The sequence below is a fragment of the Gouania willdenowi genome, chromosome 15 (genome assembly GCF_900634775.1).
Source record: "Gouania willdenowi chromosome 15, fGouWil2.1, whole genome shotgun sequence".
NCBI classification, from domain to species: Eukaryota; Metazoa; Chordata; class Actinopteri; order Blenniiformes; family Gobiesocidae; genus Gouania; species Gouania willdenowi.
The window spans coordinates 1,477,065-1,496,842 of NC_041058.1; the positions used below are offsets into that span (position 1 = coordinate 1,477,065).

At 36.3% G+C, this 19,778-nt stretch overlaps 1 protein-coding gene across 1 annotated transcript in view; it reads left to right on the forward strand.

Moving 5' to 3' along the window:
* The first annotated feature begins 12,272 nt into the window (after positions 1-12,272).
* The window catches only part of epas1b (endothelial PAS domain protein 1b), a 38,246-nt gene continuing 30,740 nt past the window's right edge, over positions 12,273-19,778 (forward strand). The window contains exon 1 of the mRNA XM_028467772.1: positions 12,273-12,499. Coding sequence (XP_028323573.1) covers positions 12,474-12,499 — 26 coding nt within the window. The 5' untranslated portion in view covers positions 12,273-12,473. The remainder of the gene's footprint in view (positions 12,500-19,778) is intronic.

The following is a 19,778-nucleotide window of genomic DNA, read 5'->3' on the forward strand; positions in this document are numbered from 1 at the left end:
AACCAAACATATGGTACTGGTCGCTACATGTTAAGCTAACCAAACATATGGTACTGCTCGCTACATGTTAAGCTAACCAAACATATGGTACTGGTCGCTACATGTTAAGCTAACCAAACATATGGTACTGGTCGCTAAATGTTAAGCTAACCAAACATATGGTACTGGTCGCTAAATGTTAAGCTAACCAAACATATGGTACTGCTCGCTACATGTTAAGCTAACCAAACATATGGTACTGGTCGCTACATGTTAAGCAAACCAAACATATGGTACTGGTTGCTACATGCTAAGCTAATCAAATATATGGTACTGGCCGCTACATGCTAAACTAACCAAACATATGGAACTGGTTGCTACATGCTAAGCTAACCAAACATATGGTACTGGTCGCTACATGCTAAGCTAACCAAACATATGGTACTGGTCACTACATGCTAAGCTAACCAAACATATGGTACTGGTTGCTACATGCTAAGCTAACCAAACATATGGTACTGGTTGCTACCAGATGACTACCAGACACACACACACACACACACACACACACACACACCATGTTTCTGCTCCTGCTCAGCCACAGTGACTACATGCTAAGTTAACTATATGGTACTGGTCGCTACATGTTAAGCTAACCAAACATATGGTACTGGTTGCTACATGCTAAGCTAACCAAATATATGGTACTGGTTGCTACATGCTAAGCTAACCAAACATTTGGTACAGGTTACCACGTGCTAAGCTAACCAAACATATGGTACTGGTCGCTACGTGCTAAGCTAACCAAACATGTTGACTGCTCTCTGTATGGAGTTCCTTCCCAGTCTGAGAAGAAGAAGCACATTTACTGTTTGCAACACAAATATTCTTCAAGTTAAACACACACAACAAGTCATGTCGACAAAATTACAAAAAAAAACAAAAAAAACATGCAACAAACAAAACAACAATATATTGTAGGCTATACAAGGGCCTGGACTACGAAGCTGGATAAATATATCCTGATATCTCTAGTTTGTGATCTGCTGTTCCAAGAGGCTGTGTGTGTGTGTGTGTGTGTGTGTGTGTGTGTGTGTGTGTGTGTGTGTGTGTGTGTGTGTGTGTGTGAGTGTGTGTGTGTGTGTGTGTGTGTGTGTGTGTGTTTGCTCTCAGGAAATGTCCTCATGTTTAATTGGGTGGGACTCTGTACAGTACATTTAAACAAACTATTCCTACATCCTGTTTAAATGCCAATGAACACTTATGTAAGGACCCCCCCCCCCCCCCACACACACACACACACACACACACACACACACACACACAATGTTCAATGCAAACCAAGAGAAAAAATCATTAGTGTGTAGAAATCACAACTTTATGAAATAAGTGAAATCACTGACTCATCAGTGCCTGCAGACACACACACCCTGTGTGTTTATTATATACGCTGCTGTTTTTAACACACTAAAAGTATTGTAAATGTAAATGTCCCACTAATGTACTATTCAAAACTAACTCAATGAGTAATGATTTCCCATTTTTATTAATTTATTCTTTTTTAGTCTTAATTTATTTTATTCACATTTTTTAATTACTTATTTGTTTTAATTCAGATGTTATTTTTCAATTTAAGCAGATTAAAAAAAAAGATATTTATATTTAATTCTCGTGAGTTCCTACAACACGCTGCGTTTTAGCTGAGTTATGTATCGATGCTGCACATGACCCCCCCCCCCCCCCCCCCCCCCCATCCCCACCATCAGCCATAATATCATTGTGCAGTGATTCAAACAGCAGCTGGTTCCACAAAGCACGAATCACAACACCATTGTGACGGCGAGGCTCGGTGCAGGCGAACACGCTAAAAATAAGCAGCAGGAAGAAGAAACAACGTCTACGGTCATTATTTCTCACTTTAAATCTGTTCAAACACGTCACTTCAAACCAAAGGAACGAGTCGCTGAAGTACGGAGAAGTCGTTTAAAACGCCAACGCTTTTCCTCAACTTTTAAAATATAACGCCTCCTCTTTTGATTGACACCTCCTTTGTCCAATCAGGTTGATCTGAAGTCTCTCCAGAGCCAATCATATCAAGCAACTACAGATGGTCAGTTTGGAACGATCTGGGTTAAAAAGTCAAATCTTCGTTAACTCGGATATAAACAATTTATGTTAAAACTGCAGTTTGTGAAATCTGTGAGACTGGAATGGAAACAGCCACACTGCCTAATACTTTACAGTTTTAGAGCCTGTTCCTCCATCTAGAAATCTTGAAATTTTATTCTTTTTCTGGAAATAAAAGAGGTTTACATCGACATCCTTAACTTTTCCTGTTTTTTAAAGCAACCAAAAACATCTCAAAGTTTCATTTTCACAGAAAAAGCTGTTAAATGATTTAAAAATCAGGCTGAATGTTTCACTTCAATAGAAAACAATGGGATGTTTACAGGCAGTGAGGCCGTGTGACATCATCAATCACATGATTTCAAGATGAAGGAACACAGGCTCTAAAACTGTAAAGTAGTCCTATTTTTAAAAGTTATCGAATGAATATAGTGCATAATAATGTGTTTTATTGAGCATAGATCTACTAATTAGGACATTTAGAAGATTTTAGGCCACATTTGTAAAAACAGTGGAAGATCCCTTTAAAAATCTGGTTGAAGGATCTGATACAGTTCAAACGATGCAGGTTAGAGACTCATGTGATCCAGTTCAGGGACTCTTTAACAGAACAGTGGAGATGCTGAACCTTCAGGAACCACTGACGATCGGTTGTTGTGTTTTCTCAAATGCTGAGAAAAGTAAGAGCTACAGACTACAGATGTTCTTGATGTATCTGATGTAAAGGCTTGGAACGTAAAGGTTTCCTCTGGTTCTCCTGTGTGATCACAGGACCCTCGACTCCTGGGAGTTCCTCGTTCTAGGCCGGGTTACCAGACTCGAAACGTCTTTTTCTTCTTGTTGTGTACACGAGTTTAATCACTACTCCTCTGTTATCCATGAACTGATCGGGCTGAAATTTGGGAGCTATAGCCTATGGATGTGTACGCATTGAGCCTGATTCTCAATTTGGGACACAGGAAGCCCCAAGGTGGGGCAGTGGGTACAGAAAGTATTCAGACCCCTTTAACATTTTCACTCTTTGTTTTATTGGAGCTATTTGCTAAAATCAAAAAAGTTCATTTTATTTCTCATTAATGTACACTCAGCACCCCATCTTGACAGAAAAAACCAGAAATGTAAAAAATCAGCAAATGTATTAAAAAAGAGAAACTGAAATATCACATGGTCATAAGTATTCAGACACTTTGCTGTGACACTCACATGCTGTGCATTTCTTCTGATCTTTCAAATGACTACTCCTCCGTTACTGCTCGTTGAATCGGGATGTAATTTAACATGGATATTCTAAGAGTGAATGTCTAGAGCCTCTAGAAGACCATTTTGAAGGTGGGGTGGGGGGAACCGAGTCATTTGACTGAATTCTCTGGAACATTGGACGTGTGGAGACAATGTTTCTTTTGGATGATGAAGAGAAAACTTAGATTAATGTTTCCCCTGCTTTCTCACACAATATGTGTGTGTGTGTGTGTGTGTGTGTGCGGCTCTGGTTTCTCCATCTCTGTTGCTCTATGCTTCTTGATCTGGATTCTCCAGTAGTAAAGCAAAGACATGTTTTCTTCAACGTAAACCACTGTGAATCATTAAATGGATCCAGGTTAATCTAAGGACAATTATTAACAGGATTATGATTATTTTGCGTCTTCTTAACCTGGATTATTTGTGTCCTGTTTGTTATCAGAGAGTCACTGACCGCGTCTTTGAGTCCTGAGTGTTTGTGGGATTCTGTCAGTGACTCCAGTCATCTCTGAATCAGGTCAATGCAACAAAGGATCTGTGAGTCCTGATTCAATAGAAAGATTTGACTCTTTAACTGAGAGTCGTCTGAACATGTTTTAAAGTCTCAGACCATCAAAGTGACTCCACTCACAGAGAAGGTTATCAGCTTAGGTCACATGACCCAGTGTTTGGCTCTAAAACACGTTACACACACGACACAAATGTAATGTGTGTATTGTGTGGCTTTTTGATTCCGTGTTTCACAATAATAAGGATTTATTCCTCTGATCACAAAATATGTGGGATTATAGGGTTACACTGGTTTATGTTGTTGTTTTTTGTGTTTTGATGTCATTTTATGTATTTTTTTATGTTGTGTGTTTTTAGAGACATTTTAATCTGGTCTTATGTTGTCTTTTCTTTTCTTTCCATGTTTGTGTGTTTGTTGGAGTCATTTTGGTCACTTTTTGGGGGTTAACTACAAATCTAGATAATTATATCCTGGATTAATCTCTGTTAGCTGGATTCAATTAACCAAACATTACCTGTCAGAGAGGAGCTGTCCTACGACGATCGATAACAACACACTAATTAAAGCCAAGTGTTTTCAGCCTCGGTACGCGCGCGTTCACATAGAAGGGGCGGAGCTTGCAGCGTCTAGCCAATCAATGGAGAACCAATGAAGAGCAACAGTTTTAGTGCAGCGCACAGCAGGAGGCGGAGCTTTTATACTTGCTCAGATCTGATCCACTTCATAACTTGGTCCCGACCAGGTTAGGTGTTGCTTAAGTTTAAAATGATGAATTTCAAACTTAAGCAATTTTAAACCAAAAACAACCCTGTTGTTACAGAAAAGGCAGGAATGAAAGAACTCAGGCAGGAAGCTGCTGATACTGTTAATGTGTAAAAATGTGAGATTATTTATGATATTAATCCATTGGATGATAAACAGACAGAGCTCTGCAGTTAAACTTTATTACAGCACACACGTGTTTCTATTCAGGTAGATCTATTTATCACACACTGGGATGAGAACACATTGTTTCACTGTAGTATGTTCCTGATGATGCTGTCAGCCTCATTATAGAGTATGAATGAATGAATAAACAAATTATTTCACCCATCTGTGTATACAGAGACACAGACTTCATCAGCTGACTGTAGATCAGTCTATCAGATATACATCTATATCTTTCCTAAATGTTGTCACCAGTAAATGAAAGGATTAATTTATCATTAATAATCTTTGTTCATAAAGCTGTCAGATCTGATTGGTCAGGAGGCGGGGCTTTAGGACTCACTATGATCCTAGCCAGAACAAAACCTGCTAGTCATTCAGCATAAGTTACCATGGTGATTTAGCTCCATAAGTTGTTAGTGAGCTTCGTAGTCCAGCATCTTTCCTAAATGTTGTCATCAGTCAATGAAAGGATTCATTTCTCATGAATAATCTTCTTAAACTCAGTTGTCAGATCTGCACCAACCAGGATCATCTAACAATGGGCAGATCGTTTTCTACGATATCTGATTGGTCAGGAGGCGGGGCTTTAGCATTCACACAGGTCCGAGCCAGAGCAAAACCTGCTCCCGACCAGGTAAGCCGTTTAGCATATGTTACCATGGTGATTTAGCTCCGAAACTGTGTGTGTATGTGTGTGTGTGTGTGTGTGTAACATCAACAGACGTGTTGACATCTTCCTGTGATACACAACCATTGATCATAATAAAGCCACCTGAAGACCTGCTCCCAATACACACACACACACACACACACACACACACACACACACACACACACACACACACACACACACACACACACACACACACACACACACACACACACACACGTAACACAAGCATCAGTACTAAACAACATTAGCACACAGAATGACCATAAATAGACACTAAATGACACAAAATAGAAATAAAATGACAAAAAGACAGAATAACCACATAATCAAAAAATACATTAAAAGGCAAAAAAGACAGTTACTAAAAAGACACAAAAAGGCTAAATATATAAATGACACCAAGAACAGAGGAAAAAGGCACAAAATGACAAAAAATATCAGAAAGACACAAAGAAATTAAATAACACAAAATAACTAAAAAAGAAACTAAAATGTTTATTAAAATTTCACACAAAATTTCTTCAGATTGATCTAATTTCCAGGATTTATTCCGTGTGTTGTTTTCTTTGTTTAATGTGTTTCTGTTGTGTTTAGTGTATTTTTGTGTTGTTGTTGTTGTTGTGTATGTGGTAGCGGGTGTACAGGTTAGCCCCTCCCAGCGGTGAACAGGTTCCTCTCGGGTACACTGAGGACACTTGTGTAATCTGCTTCTCTGAGACTTTCTAAAAACAAACGCGGTGCAGAACGGCCGCCTCCAGGACATGTTGACATTTTTGTAGCGATCAACCATCAAGACGAGAGCGGCTGCGTTCGGCGCCACAGCAGCGATCTGTCAGCGCCTTATCTCTGCTGAACCTCCTCATGGATCCGTCCCTCAGAGGAACCTCAGCTTTACACTCAGCCTGGGGAGTGCACACAGGGCGCTAGCAGAAGCTAACAGACGCTAACATACGGTAACATACTGACACTAAGACGTTCAGACATGTGGACACATGAGAGATGACAGAGCTCACCTCTGCAGGTCAAAGGTTAAAACCTGTCACACACAAAGATCACACAACAGATCAACTTTAAAAACCTTTAAACACAAAACACAACCTTTCATGTTCTTTACAACAGCGACATGCGAGAAACATTCTTCTGAGGAAGGGCGAGCGGCGCCAGGGCCCACTTAAACTTAGACTTGTTTATCCCAACTATCAGTTAATGTCTGTCACTCCTTCCACTGTGCCACCCTAACACCCTCTCCCCTGTTCCCTTCCCCCTCACCTAGGTGTAACACGGCCTTCTCTTTTTGTATTTTTCCCTTTAATGAAGTGTTTCTTACCCTTCCTTAGGGAGGGCTGGTGACGTTCACAATTAAGCAATAAAGCAAATGTTTTTTTTTCAATTAAATAATAAAACAATTTTTTTTAGTCAATTTGTGTATTTTTACTCAAATTTAGTAGTGATTTTGTGTGTTTTTTATTCATCTTTTGTATTTCTGTTGTTATTTTGTGTGTGTTTTTAGTTATTTTGTGTTTTTATCATGTATGTATATTAAAATTGTGTATTTTTATAGTTATTTTGAATTTTCAACCCTAAATGTTACTTTGAAAGCAATCCTAGAAATGTTTTCTTTTATAATTAGTCAATACTAAATCACAGTCTGGCAGAGTTATGCATTGAAATAATTCATCATATTCATGTCTCATAGAATTAAACCAGATAAATCACACACACTATTTTATTTTACACCCACAAATAAACCCTTTATAACACTATAGAGTACAGTGTGTACACCTCTATGTACATACAGCCTTCAAACAAATACTCATTTGGACATAATTGACAACTCTACTTAAGCTCCTCCCATTATATAATACATATTTCAGACGGGCACTGTACTAGTATCAATAAATTTTACTTTAAAAACCAATGGTAGAAATGTTTTCTTCTGTAACTAGTCAATACTAAACAACAGTCTGGTTCTGATCTCTCATTCCATCAGTGATGGCGCCTCAGAGGCGGAGCTACAGAGCCACATGTGGCTCGAGAGCCGCTGTTTGCTGAGCCCTGTGCTTTATCACAACTTCTACACCTTTATTATACACCACCAATGACTGTGTTTGGTGCACACACACACACACACACACACACACACACACACACACACACACACACACACACACACACACACACACAGGCACATGCACGCCTGAGTGCAGTAATCAGGCCCAATTGAGAGCATTTCCTGTGTTTCATGGTGATGTGACGTTTTCCATTACGTCATCAACACACACACACACACACACACACACACACACACACACACACACACACACACACACACACACACGCACACACACACACACACACGCGCACACACACACACACACACACACACACACACACACACACACACACACACACACACACACACAGTTAGTTGGAGTTAAGATAAACAAAAACCAACAACATGTTAAACAACCAAAAACTACACAACTACACAAAATTAGTCAAAAAAAAACAAACAAAAAAAACGAAAAGTCTGATCTCACAAATAAACAATCACGTTAAGCTACAAGATTTAATCAGTGTGTGCTGGACTACGAAGCTCGCTATCAACTTATGGAGCTAAATCACCATGGTAACTTATGCTGAACGACTAGCAGGTTTTGTTCTGGCTAGGATCATAGTGAGTCCTAAAGCCCCGCCTCCTGACCAATCAGATCTGACAGCTTTATGAAAGAAGATTATTAATGATAAATTAATCCTTTCATTTACTGGTGACAACATTTAGGAAAGATATAGATGTATATCTGATAGATTAATCTACAGTCAGCTGATGAAGTCTATGTCTCTGTATACACAGATGGGTGAAATAATTTGTTTATTCATTCATTCATACTCTATAATGAGGCTGACAGCATCATCAGGAACATACTACAGTGAAACAATGTGTTCTCATCCCAGTGTGTGATAAATAGATCTACCTGAATAGAAACACGTGTGTGCTGTAATAAAGTTTAACTGTAGAGCACTGTCTGTTTATCATCCAATGGATTAATATCATAAATAATGTCACATTTTTACACATTAATAGTATCAGCAGATTCTATTCATTATATTTATTTAAGATCATAAACTGTTCCTCCTGTAAACGCTCGCTCTGCCAGGTTCTCCATTGATTGTTCAGACACTGCAAGCTCCACCCCTTTTATGTGAATGAGCACGTACTGAGACTGAAAACACTTGGCTTAAATTAGCGTGTTGTTATCGACCTTCGTAGGACAGCTTCTCTCTGACTGGTGATGCTTGGCTCGTTGAATAACAGAGATTAATCCAGGACTCACTTAATAAGTTGCTTAGTTACTTACTGAACTATCTAGTGACCTATTTACCTAGTTACTGTATTTTCCTAAATTGTTACTTATTTAGTTACTAAATTACCTACTTAAGAAACATATTTACATTGTTACTTATTTATTTAGATACGTATATGCCAAATTACTTATTTACTTATTTAAGTTATTTTATATGCCTTGTTACTTTTTTCAAAATTCCGTAGTTGCTCATGTACATAATTATTTACTTATTTATTTATTCACTAATTTATCTACTTACTTAATCAGTTACTTATGTACCGAGTTACTTATATATTTGGGTCAGTTATTTACTTATTTGCCTACAAACATACTAAGTTAGTTCTTCCTTAATTCCTTATTTACTTAGGACCTTTCTTAGTTCTTTACTAAGTTTTTTAACTAGTTACTTATTTACAAAGTTATTGATTTACCTACTTAGTTACTAAGGATTTTAATTATTTAAGTAGTTAATTAACTAAGAAAGTCATTAACTAGGTAATTTATTAACTCAGTATGTAATTTATTTAGGTATTAACTAAATAAATATGTAAGTATGTATTAAGTATGTAATGTAGTAATTCAGTTATTGTGTAGCTAAATATGTAAGTGAGTAACTTTAGGTAAATGAATAACTAGGTAAAGATTGAGAGTCACATGCTGTCGGTTGTTGATGAAACTTTCTTTTTGTTTTGCTAATATTTGTTGTTAAAATGCTACAATGAGAACTTCTGCTCCAGGACTAATCAGTGACCTTTCTTTACCTGGTCATGTGATGGAACATGATTGATCAGAAGTGCTGACTCAGCAGTGAAACCAGTCCAAACTGAACCTTATCCATGGTTTCTTCCAAACCAAAGACAACGTCAATAAATCTGAACTCTGGGAAGAAACCATCATCATCATCATCATCATCATCATCATCATCATCATCATCATCATCATCAACATCATCATCATCATCATCATCATCATCATCATCATCATCATCATCATCATCATCATCACCTCATCAGATGTGAACCAGTTGTTTTCATTGTTTACACGTGATTAAAACATGACAGTGTGAACATGTTTCTGTTATTGTTTTTGGTGCTCAAGTCATGACTCAGCAAAATAATCAAACCATGTAGGCACCGTGTTTGAGCCATGACAGCAAAAAACATTGATATTCAAACCATGATTCAACAAATAAACACTCAGGGAGACTTTTATTGTTCAAATAAAACCATGACCCAGCAGTATTACCCAGCAGGCTGTGGGGATCAAACCATGACCCAGCAGTATTACCCATCAGGCTGTGGGGTTCAAACCATGACCCAGCAGTATTACCCAGTAGGCTGTGGGGTTCAAACCATGACCCAGCAGTATTACCCAGCAGGCTGTGGGGTTCAAACCATGACCCAGCAGTATTACCCAGCAGGCTGTGGGGATCAAACCATGACCCAGCAGTATTAGTCATCAGGCTGTGGGGTTCAAACCATGACCCAGCAGTATTAGCCATCAGGCTATGAGCTGCTGGCGTGTGTTTGGATCATTTACTAACTCTCTGTGTCGATGCTGGAGGCTCTAATCTGAGATATTTGCAGACGCAGGTGGTTCTGTCCCTGCAGGTGAAAAATGCAGCGAGACCTGCTGCCCCCCAACCATGACTGATGGTGATTCTGAGGAAGGCAACAGTTGCGTGACGTCGAATGTCATCAAACTTTTACTGCAGCTCATAATATCAGCTTTCAGCAGAAGAACATGTTCAAAAAGCAGGAAAGCAAACATGCTCAACTCCTGCAGACCTTTTATTTGAACATGTTTTTCATTTATGTTATATACTTTATATAATCATATATTCAAACCTTTTATTATAGTATCCACGGCACTTCCTACTGCATACAATCTGAAATTATATCTAGATATATATAATGTCAATATTTTTACTCACATTTCTCCTCATTTTACTTGATAATTAAGATTTAGATTTTAATCAATTTACCCCCATGTTATTTTATAGTGTAAATGTTTAACTGTTGTTTTATGGTTTTAGAGATGTTTTTTAATAGAGCTTTAGGAGACACGTTTTTACTCATTTTACCTAATAACAAAAGTAAATAAATATTTAACAAATCTATTAGTCAAAATTATCATTGCTAAACCTTTCCATTTATTTTATTTTTTTACAGTTTAGATTAAATATTGTTGTCTGACGTGTTACTATAATATTTTCTGTAAGGTATTTTAAAGAGAATTTTTGTGACTTCTATTACTTGTTGATCACTAATTTTGAAGTATGTGATTTAATAAAATGATAATTACTAAAGCAGTTTTTATACAGTATAAATTAAATCTGACTGTTTTATTGTCATATTGTTCTGTATTTTTTAACCTCCTAATTACTGATTATTTAAAAAATAATTTATTTGCTAAAATAGTAAGTGTAAGTTGAATGTAACATAATTTGGTTGTTTCACTTGAAATGATATTATTGTGATGTTTTTTAATTTTTCTAATTTTACTAGTTGTACTTAAAAACATATTTCATCCAAACTAAAACACTGATCACAGTGTAAGTTAAAATTTAAGGACTTTAATTGTGCATTTTTTTTCTGTAAAGATGCATTTACTTAATAACGCGCTGTATTTGATCAAAAACGTATGATTGAAAAACATATATTATCCCTAAAAACTCTTAAAACTCTGTCACTTTGGGTCTAATGTGGGCGACCGTGGCTCAGGTGGTAGTGGGTCGTCTTCTGATCGAGAGGTTGGGGGTTTGATCCCAGTACCTGACTATGTGTTGAAGTGTCTTTGGGCAAGACACTGAACCCTAAGTTGCTCTCAGTGGTCGACTAGTGCCTTGCATGTCAGTCCTGTCCCACTGGTGTGTGAATGTGAGAGTGATTGGGTGAATGAGCTGATATGTAAAGAGCTTTGAGACTGTTTCAGTGGTGATAAAGCTCTATATAAAATCAAGTCCATTTACCGTTTTATTGTGATATTTTTGTGTGTTTTTCAGATGATTTAACAAAATGTTACTTTATAATAAATAAATAAATAAATAAATAAATAAATAAATAAATAAATTTCAAATACCTTAGTCAAAACAATAATTATTAAAATGCACAAATGTATTTTACAGTGTGAGTGAAGTTTAAATGTGTGTAATTGTGATACTTTGAACTCATTGTACTTTAAAACCAACATATTTAATAAAAACTAAAACACTGATCACAGTGTAAGTTAAAAGTTAAGGAGTTTTATTGTGAAATAGTTTTCCTCTAATATATATGTTTTTACGCTGCCTTTAAGTGATAAATCTCCTTTGTTTGTGTGTGTGCGTGCGTGTGTGTGTGTGTGTGTGTGTGAGATCACACAGCACAGGTGAGGTCACGGGTCTAGGGGGCGGGGCTTAGACCTCCGTCTCCAGCCAATCAGCGGGCGGTGTGAGAGGCCGGACTCCCGCAGTGCCGCTGAGCAACCACTGAGGAACAACCGGGAGAAGCTGGAGCAGCTCCCCTTCCAGAGCACCGGCTCACCGCTCACCCTCAGGCCGCAGTTTGAAGCTCCGTGAACGGCTCAGAGGCCGTACGATCCTCGGCAGTGACCCGAGACTGTACGACCTGCTGGACCAGAACCAGGACTTTAGAACCAGAACCAGGACTAAAGGACCTACTGAGACATGGCGGCCGACAAGGAAAAGAAACGGTAAAAAACACCAACTTTGTTAATAAATCACGACTTTAACATGTTTTATTGGTTCAAATCTGGAGTTTTATTATTTATTTATTTTTTGTTGCTTTGCGTCGTTTCTGCAGCAGGTTTTTAATGTAATTAATGTAAGTATTAAAAGTAATGGCTTTAATTATTTCATTATTTTTTATTTATATTCTTTGACCGAATTTGTTGTATTATTAATTGTGATTAATTATTAATAAGTTATTATTATTATTATTTTTATTATTATTATTTTTATGTAAATGTAAAAAAAAATATGTTAAATTTTAAAGTATTAAAAGTTCCAGCTTTTCATATTTATTTAATAATATTTATTATATATTTGTTGTATTATTAACTATGATTCATTATTTATATTAATAATTTTTTTTTAAATTACATTAATTAATTAATTTGTTAGATGTAAATGTTAAACTATTTTATTTTATGTTCTGTTTTAAAGTATTAAAAGTACTGCCTTTTAATATTGATTTAATTATTGTTGTACAAATTGTTTGTTGTATGATTAATTATTGATATTATTAATAGATTATTTTGAAAATGTAATTGTTGGATGTAAATGTTAGTCTTTTTATTTTACATGCGATCAGAGATATTTACTTGTTATTCTCAGCATTTATGTTACTGAATTTATTATTATATATTTCCATTTAATGAATTTCATCAGTTTATTAGTTTAATTTATTTCATCATGTTTAAGGGTGTAAGAAAAAAAACTGATTCAGCGATATATCGCAATATTTCACTGCGTGATTATCGTGTCGATCCAAAAAGAGTCAAAAATCTATTTTCTTAACCTTTTTTTTTAATGAAAAAAACTTTTAATTGTGCTAACGTAGCATGTTAGCACAATTAAACTCCTAATGAAACATACTAAACACTTTTATACTTGTACTTTTAAAAAATAATCACAATTTAGGAACTTATCAGAATCAGTTGTAGAAGCAAAAGTTAAACTTAGAAAATAAAAGTTGATAAACATAACACTTGTTTTTTTACATTTGTACTTCAATTACAGTTAATTACCATTTACTTGTTCTCACATGAAAAAAAAATGAATTAACTTGTATTTCATACCATTTTGTACTTGTAAAGGTGAAATTCGTAATTGTTGATATTGTGATATATCATAATGTTTAGTATCAGGATATATCGTATCGTGAATCGCTCTTAGTCACTCTGTTTTTTAATCTTTCTAAAACGTTACATTATGATAGTTCTATTGTTATTTCTAGATTCTTTTCAAATTAAAATGAGTCTGTTTGTATATTTATATAATGTTGTTTATTCATTTATTTATTTTTTCAGGCAGTCACAAACAGAAAAGGTGAATATTTTAAAAGCAGATAAAAGTGTAAAATGTGCAGCTTCCTTGAGGATGAGGCTAGTGCTGACCTTTGACCCCATGTGACTGTGAGAGCCAATCAGATCAGAGCAGATATAACAGATATGAGGTTCTAAGCCAAGGAAGCTTCCAGAGGTGCTGCTCTTTGTCTCTGATTACGCTCGTTTTTTTTTTTTTTTATGTGTGCAAAGGTCACGTCATGTTTTCAGCTGCCGACGTGTGTGTGTGTGTTGTAGTTTATTTTGAAAGTTTCCAGCACCTATAATGATGTAACTTGATCAGCAGGTTGTTTGTTTTACTCACTGATCATTAAACAGCTTTTATTTTGACATGCTGCGTCACAGGTCAAAGGTCAGTGTGGTTTGAAATGTGGTTTCATACTGGTTTAGAATGTGGTTTCAGACTGGTTTTAAATGTGGTTTTAGACTGGTTTAGAATGTGGTTTCAGACTGGTGTTAAATGTGGTTTCATACTGGTTTTGAATGTGGTTTCATACTGGTGTTAAATGTGGTTTCATACTGGTGTTAAATGTGGTTTCATACTGGTTTAGAATGTGGTTTCAGACTGGTGTTAAAAGTGAGTTCAGACTGGCTTTGAATGTGGTTTCAGATTGGTTTTAAATGTGGGTTCAGACTGGTTTAGAATGTGGTTTCAGATTGGTTTTAAATGTGGGTTCAGACTGGTTTAGAATGTGGTTTCATACTGGTTTTAAATGTGGTTTCAGACTGGTTTGAAATGTGGTTTCAGACTGGTTTTAAATGTGGTTTCAGACTGGTTTAGAATGTGGGTTCTGACTGGTTTTGAATGTGGTTTCATACTGGTTTAGAATGTGGTTTCACATAACACAAAATGACTCCATGAACACAAAATGAAAACAAAAGAGAACCAAAAAGACCTCGAAAACACACAAAACAACATGAAAAGCTAGAAAAAGCCCCATAATGACAACAAAACGACAAGAAAAACACAAGAAATGACACCAAAAATGCACAAAATGATGACAAAAATAAATAAAAATCTGCAGAACACACACGAAACAACAATAGTATAAATAATAAATAAATGACTCGCAACTTGACAACAAAATGACTCTTAAAATGCACAAAACAAAAACATAAACGTCACCAAAAACACAAAACATCACCAAAATCGCACAAAATGACACCAAAATTGCCAAAATTATGACAAAAAGAAACAAAATGACTCAAAACAACAATAGTTACACCAAATGACTCCAAAAACACAAAAAATGACAACAGAAAAAACAAAACTATGTCAAAGGGAAACAAAAAGACCTAGAAAAAACACACAAAATGATGACATAAGGAAACAAAATGTCTCAGAACCCACACGCAACCACAATAGTTACACTAAACAACTCCAAAAACACACAAAATGATGACATTAAGTAACAAAAACTAGACAAAGGCAAATAATGACAACAAAAAACAAAAAATTATGACAAAAACAAACAAAATGTCTCAGAAAAGCCACAAAACAACAATAGATACACTAAATGACTTCAAAAACATTCAACTTGACAACAAAATAACTCCTAAAATGCACAAAACAAAAAAAACCCAAAATGACTTCAAAAACGACAACAACAAAACAGAAAATGATGACATAAAGAAACAAAAGACTAGAAAAGCCACATAATGACAATAAAAACAGAGAAAATGACATTCCTTTCTCTCTAATCCTCTTTATTTCCAGATTCCACTAATGGTTCTGAGGCTCAGTGAGAGACTAGAACTAAGAACGTCTGATGGATCACACACTTTATTTTAAAGATGGATTCAAACCAAGCCAGATTTGGACCTTTACGTATTCTATAAATGTATTGAATCGTTACAGATACAGAAGCATGAATGGTGCCTTATTGGCTTTTGTTAAATGCTCAGATCGAACTAAAATTTTACACTGTGACTATTGGACAATCACTGAACAATTGGTGGAGACGTCCTGAAGTTGGTTCCGTCCATTTCTTCTCCTCGTCACAATCAATAACGTCTTCATTATCAAAAGATCTTTTGAAACACACACATATAAAGTCTGCTGTGAATAAATTACATGAGTTACTTCCTCGTATCGATACAATCGATTGATTGATTGATTACCTTTTTAAAACCATTTTAGATTGATATGTGTCATCAGGAAGGACAACTAGTCGAGCACAGATTGATGTAGTTCATGGTAATATAAATGGATCCATCGATCTAATGCAGTGGTTCTAGTATCTACGTCCTCCCTTATTATGCAACATTTAGCTCAGATTATTATGAAGAAACATCTATAAATCATAATGATGAAATGAATGAGTGATAACACACATTTTAAAAAACCTAACTTTGTAAACAAATGGAATGTAATAGTATTTAGTTAACCGTTTTTTCTTCCGTCTGCGTTAACTCCTCCTACACCGTTTGTCCGATTTTGACAAATAAGCTATCAAAAAATTCATAAAGTTCCCGAGATTTATACTTGTACTTTAATCATTTGTAACTTTCAAACTTTTTGACATTTTTGAACCCATTTCATCCTCATTGCCAATGCTCAGCTATTAATAGGTTCATGCTAATGTTAGGATAATGCTTATGCTAGCTAATGCTAATGCTAATGCTAATGCAATGTGACGCTGGCCAGCACCAGCCTCCTCACTTACATTTTCTTCAGGAAATGCAAATACTATATTCCAGTTTCTATAGTATTTATCATTGTGTAGAACCAAGACTGTTCAGTTCATGTTCTAATGTAGATCATTTTTAACCAAAAATAAACTATTCTAAACCCCACAGTTACCTTGTATCCCCTGTAGTGCCGTCTTGTACCCCTAGGGGTACACATACCCCCATTTGAGAAACACTGATCTAATGGATGAATTGTTACACCCATAAACACTGGAATATAAAGACAGAGGAGTGATCAGGCGCCTCGCTACAGCTGTGACTAGTTACCCACAGCAGAACCCATCCCTGAGACGCCCTCTCCTATCTTTCTAACTAAACCATCCCAAACGTTTCTGTTGCATTTGATAAAGTCTGAAGTCAAAGTTTCATTTCATCTTGAATCTGATTTGATTCTTCTATAGACTCAGTTAGTAATCGATTTAGAGTTTCCCCTCTGTGGGCCTCTTTCAGTCATCTGGGAATATCTCCACCATCAGCGCGGTGTGGGCGGGTTTGTTTGTTTGTTCCTGCGTGCGTGTGTGTGTGTGTGTGTGTGTGTGTGTGTGTGTGTGTGTGTGTGTGTGTGTGTGTGTGTGTGTGTGTGTGTGTGTGTGTGTGTGTGTGTGTGTGTGTGTGTGTGTGTGTGTGTGTGTGTGTGTGTGTGTCTTTCATGGACTATCATCAGATTCATCAACAATTTCCAGCATCATTCTTTTCCTGATTGAGCCGAAGTCGGGGCCCCGTCTGGGATAAATGTTTGTTCATCTGAGTGTGTGTGTGTGTGTGTGTGCGCGTGTGTTTGTGTGGTTGGCAGTTTTTCCAGAACTCAATGTTCCTTCAGGATCACAGATTAGCCTGCCCTGTATTGTTGCTGTGTGTTTGTGTTCAGCGCGGCGCGACGACTACAGGAAGAGCCACTGTAAGCAAGGAAAGGTGTGTGTGTGTGTGTGTGTGTGTGCGCGTAATTTCATGTTATTTTTAGGATAACACACTTAGAAATTCAGCACTTTTTTGGACATCCTGCAGCATAAAAAGTGTGCAAACGTAGTTTTTTCCTTGTCTTTTATCTTTGAGTTTTAAACCTCACACACACTTCTGTGAGGTCACGTTAACCTGAACTATCTGTGTGTGTGTGTGTGTGTGTGTGTGAGACGCTGTGGTCCATCAGTAAATAAAAGCCTTAAATCCTTGAGGATGCTGCACTGTCTAACAGAGCCATCATAACAATGATGGGCTCCAAATGGAAAATGGCGCTCTGAGCGTCGATGCGTACACATCCATAGATTACAGATACCAAATTTCAGCCTGATCCATTCACGAATAACAGAGGAATATTTATTGTACACAAGAAGAAGAAGAAGAAGAACAAAGTGGGAAATGTTTTTGAAATCATTTTGGTCTGACCAGCAGAGACAGGTTATATATTCAGGGAATTCAGAAAAACATGGCATTTTTTATTTATTTCTTCATTTTCTGTTTAATTTCTCTTCAGATATTTTAATTACATAGAATATTCAATAAACATTTACTTTCTTTAAAAAACATGTCTAAAATGTATTCTAGGCTATTTATGCACTATTAAAAAGAAATAGTGAAAAACTTAACAACCGCATTCAATATTCAATATTCGGTCAAGCGTTTATATTTTATTTGGCTTCCGCCACTAAGTTTCACTTCGATGCATCTCTAGTTTACAGTGTATTTAATTCTGCAAATATTGATTTTACAGATGAAATATCTATATTTATTGGGTTGAAGACAGTACAGATTTTTGTTCAGTTATGTGTAGCACAGGCCCAGGGACAGTGTTGGGCTGTGAACTCATGATGACAGAAGTGCTGTTGTCTCCTCAGATGGTGAAACTTCACTTTTTTGAGCATTTGAATGGCAACATAATTTTTTTTGCACCCATCTTTATTTTGGTTTACATAAATGTTATTTGTGCTTTATTTATTTATTTTTGTTCAGTATTTATGTTACCTGTTATTTATTTATGTATGTCCACCAATGTTATGCTTTGTGGCACTTTAACACATTAACATCAGTGGTCAGTGTAGGAAATATATATTATATTTTTTCCTATTTAGTTCCACAAACATCATCTATAAACCACACTAAATCATACTGTAGATGGGAATACACCAGAGTCCTATGTAATTATTATGGCTGTATAATGTTAGGGAAAGGGTCACTCTAGCTATGTGAGACTGGCTGCTACATGCTAAGCTAACCAAACATGTGGAACTGGTCTCTGCAAGAAGAACAGTTAGCGTCTGCGCTACATGGAACACAAATATTCATCTTCACCTGGAAATAAGAATGTAATGGTCACTACACAAACTGTCAATAACAACAACAACAGAAGAAGCAAAAAACTGCTCAAAAAACACACAAAGAAACACAAAATAAAGTCAGAAACATCTGGACAGACTGATTGTTTAAGTGAATAATTCCTCAATGTCGATGCTCTAACAATAAAAGTAGATCTTTCATTAATTCACTTCTTAGTATATTCATATATTATAGATTATTATTTCATATTTGATTTTTTTTATTTATGTATTGTGTTATTCTTTATTCACTTGTTAACTATTATAAGTCCTTATCTTTATTATTAACTGTGTGTTTTTCATTTTCTATTTAAATTCAAAATTATTTCTATACAACACTTTTATTTTCCCGACTATTATTACTTATTATTTATTTATTTTTCTGCCTCTGTACAACAGCTGTTTCCCCTCCTTTCTTCCTGATGTGTTGTTGAAGCTAACACAGATGTGTTGGTGAAGCTAACACCAATGTGTTGTTGAAGCTAACACCGATGTGTTGTTGAAGCTAACACCGATGTGTTGTTGAAGCTAACACCGATGTGTTGGTGAAGCTAACACCGATGTGTTGTTGAAGCTAACACCGATGTGTTGTTGAAGCTAACACCGATGTGTTGTTGAAGCTAACACCGATGTGTTGTTGAAGCTAACACCGATGTGTTGGTGAAGCTAACACCGATGTGTTGGTGAAGCTAACACCGATGTGTTGGTGAAGCTAACACTGGTGTGTTGTTGTGCGTTAGCTGCTCTCCTGTTACAGGTGAGCAGATGGTGCAGGTTTGAGGGTAAATAAATACTCATGTTATTCAATCTGGACACAAACGCGCTGACACGTGCAGAACCATGTACAGAGAAGTGTTGTGATAACAGCTCTGAGGTGTGTGCGTGCATGCGTGCGTGCGTGTGTG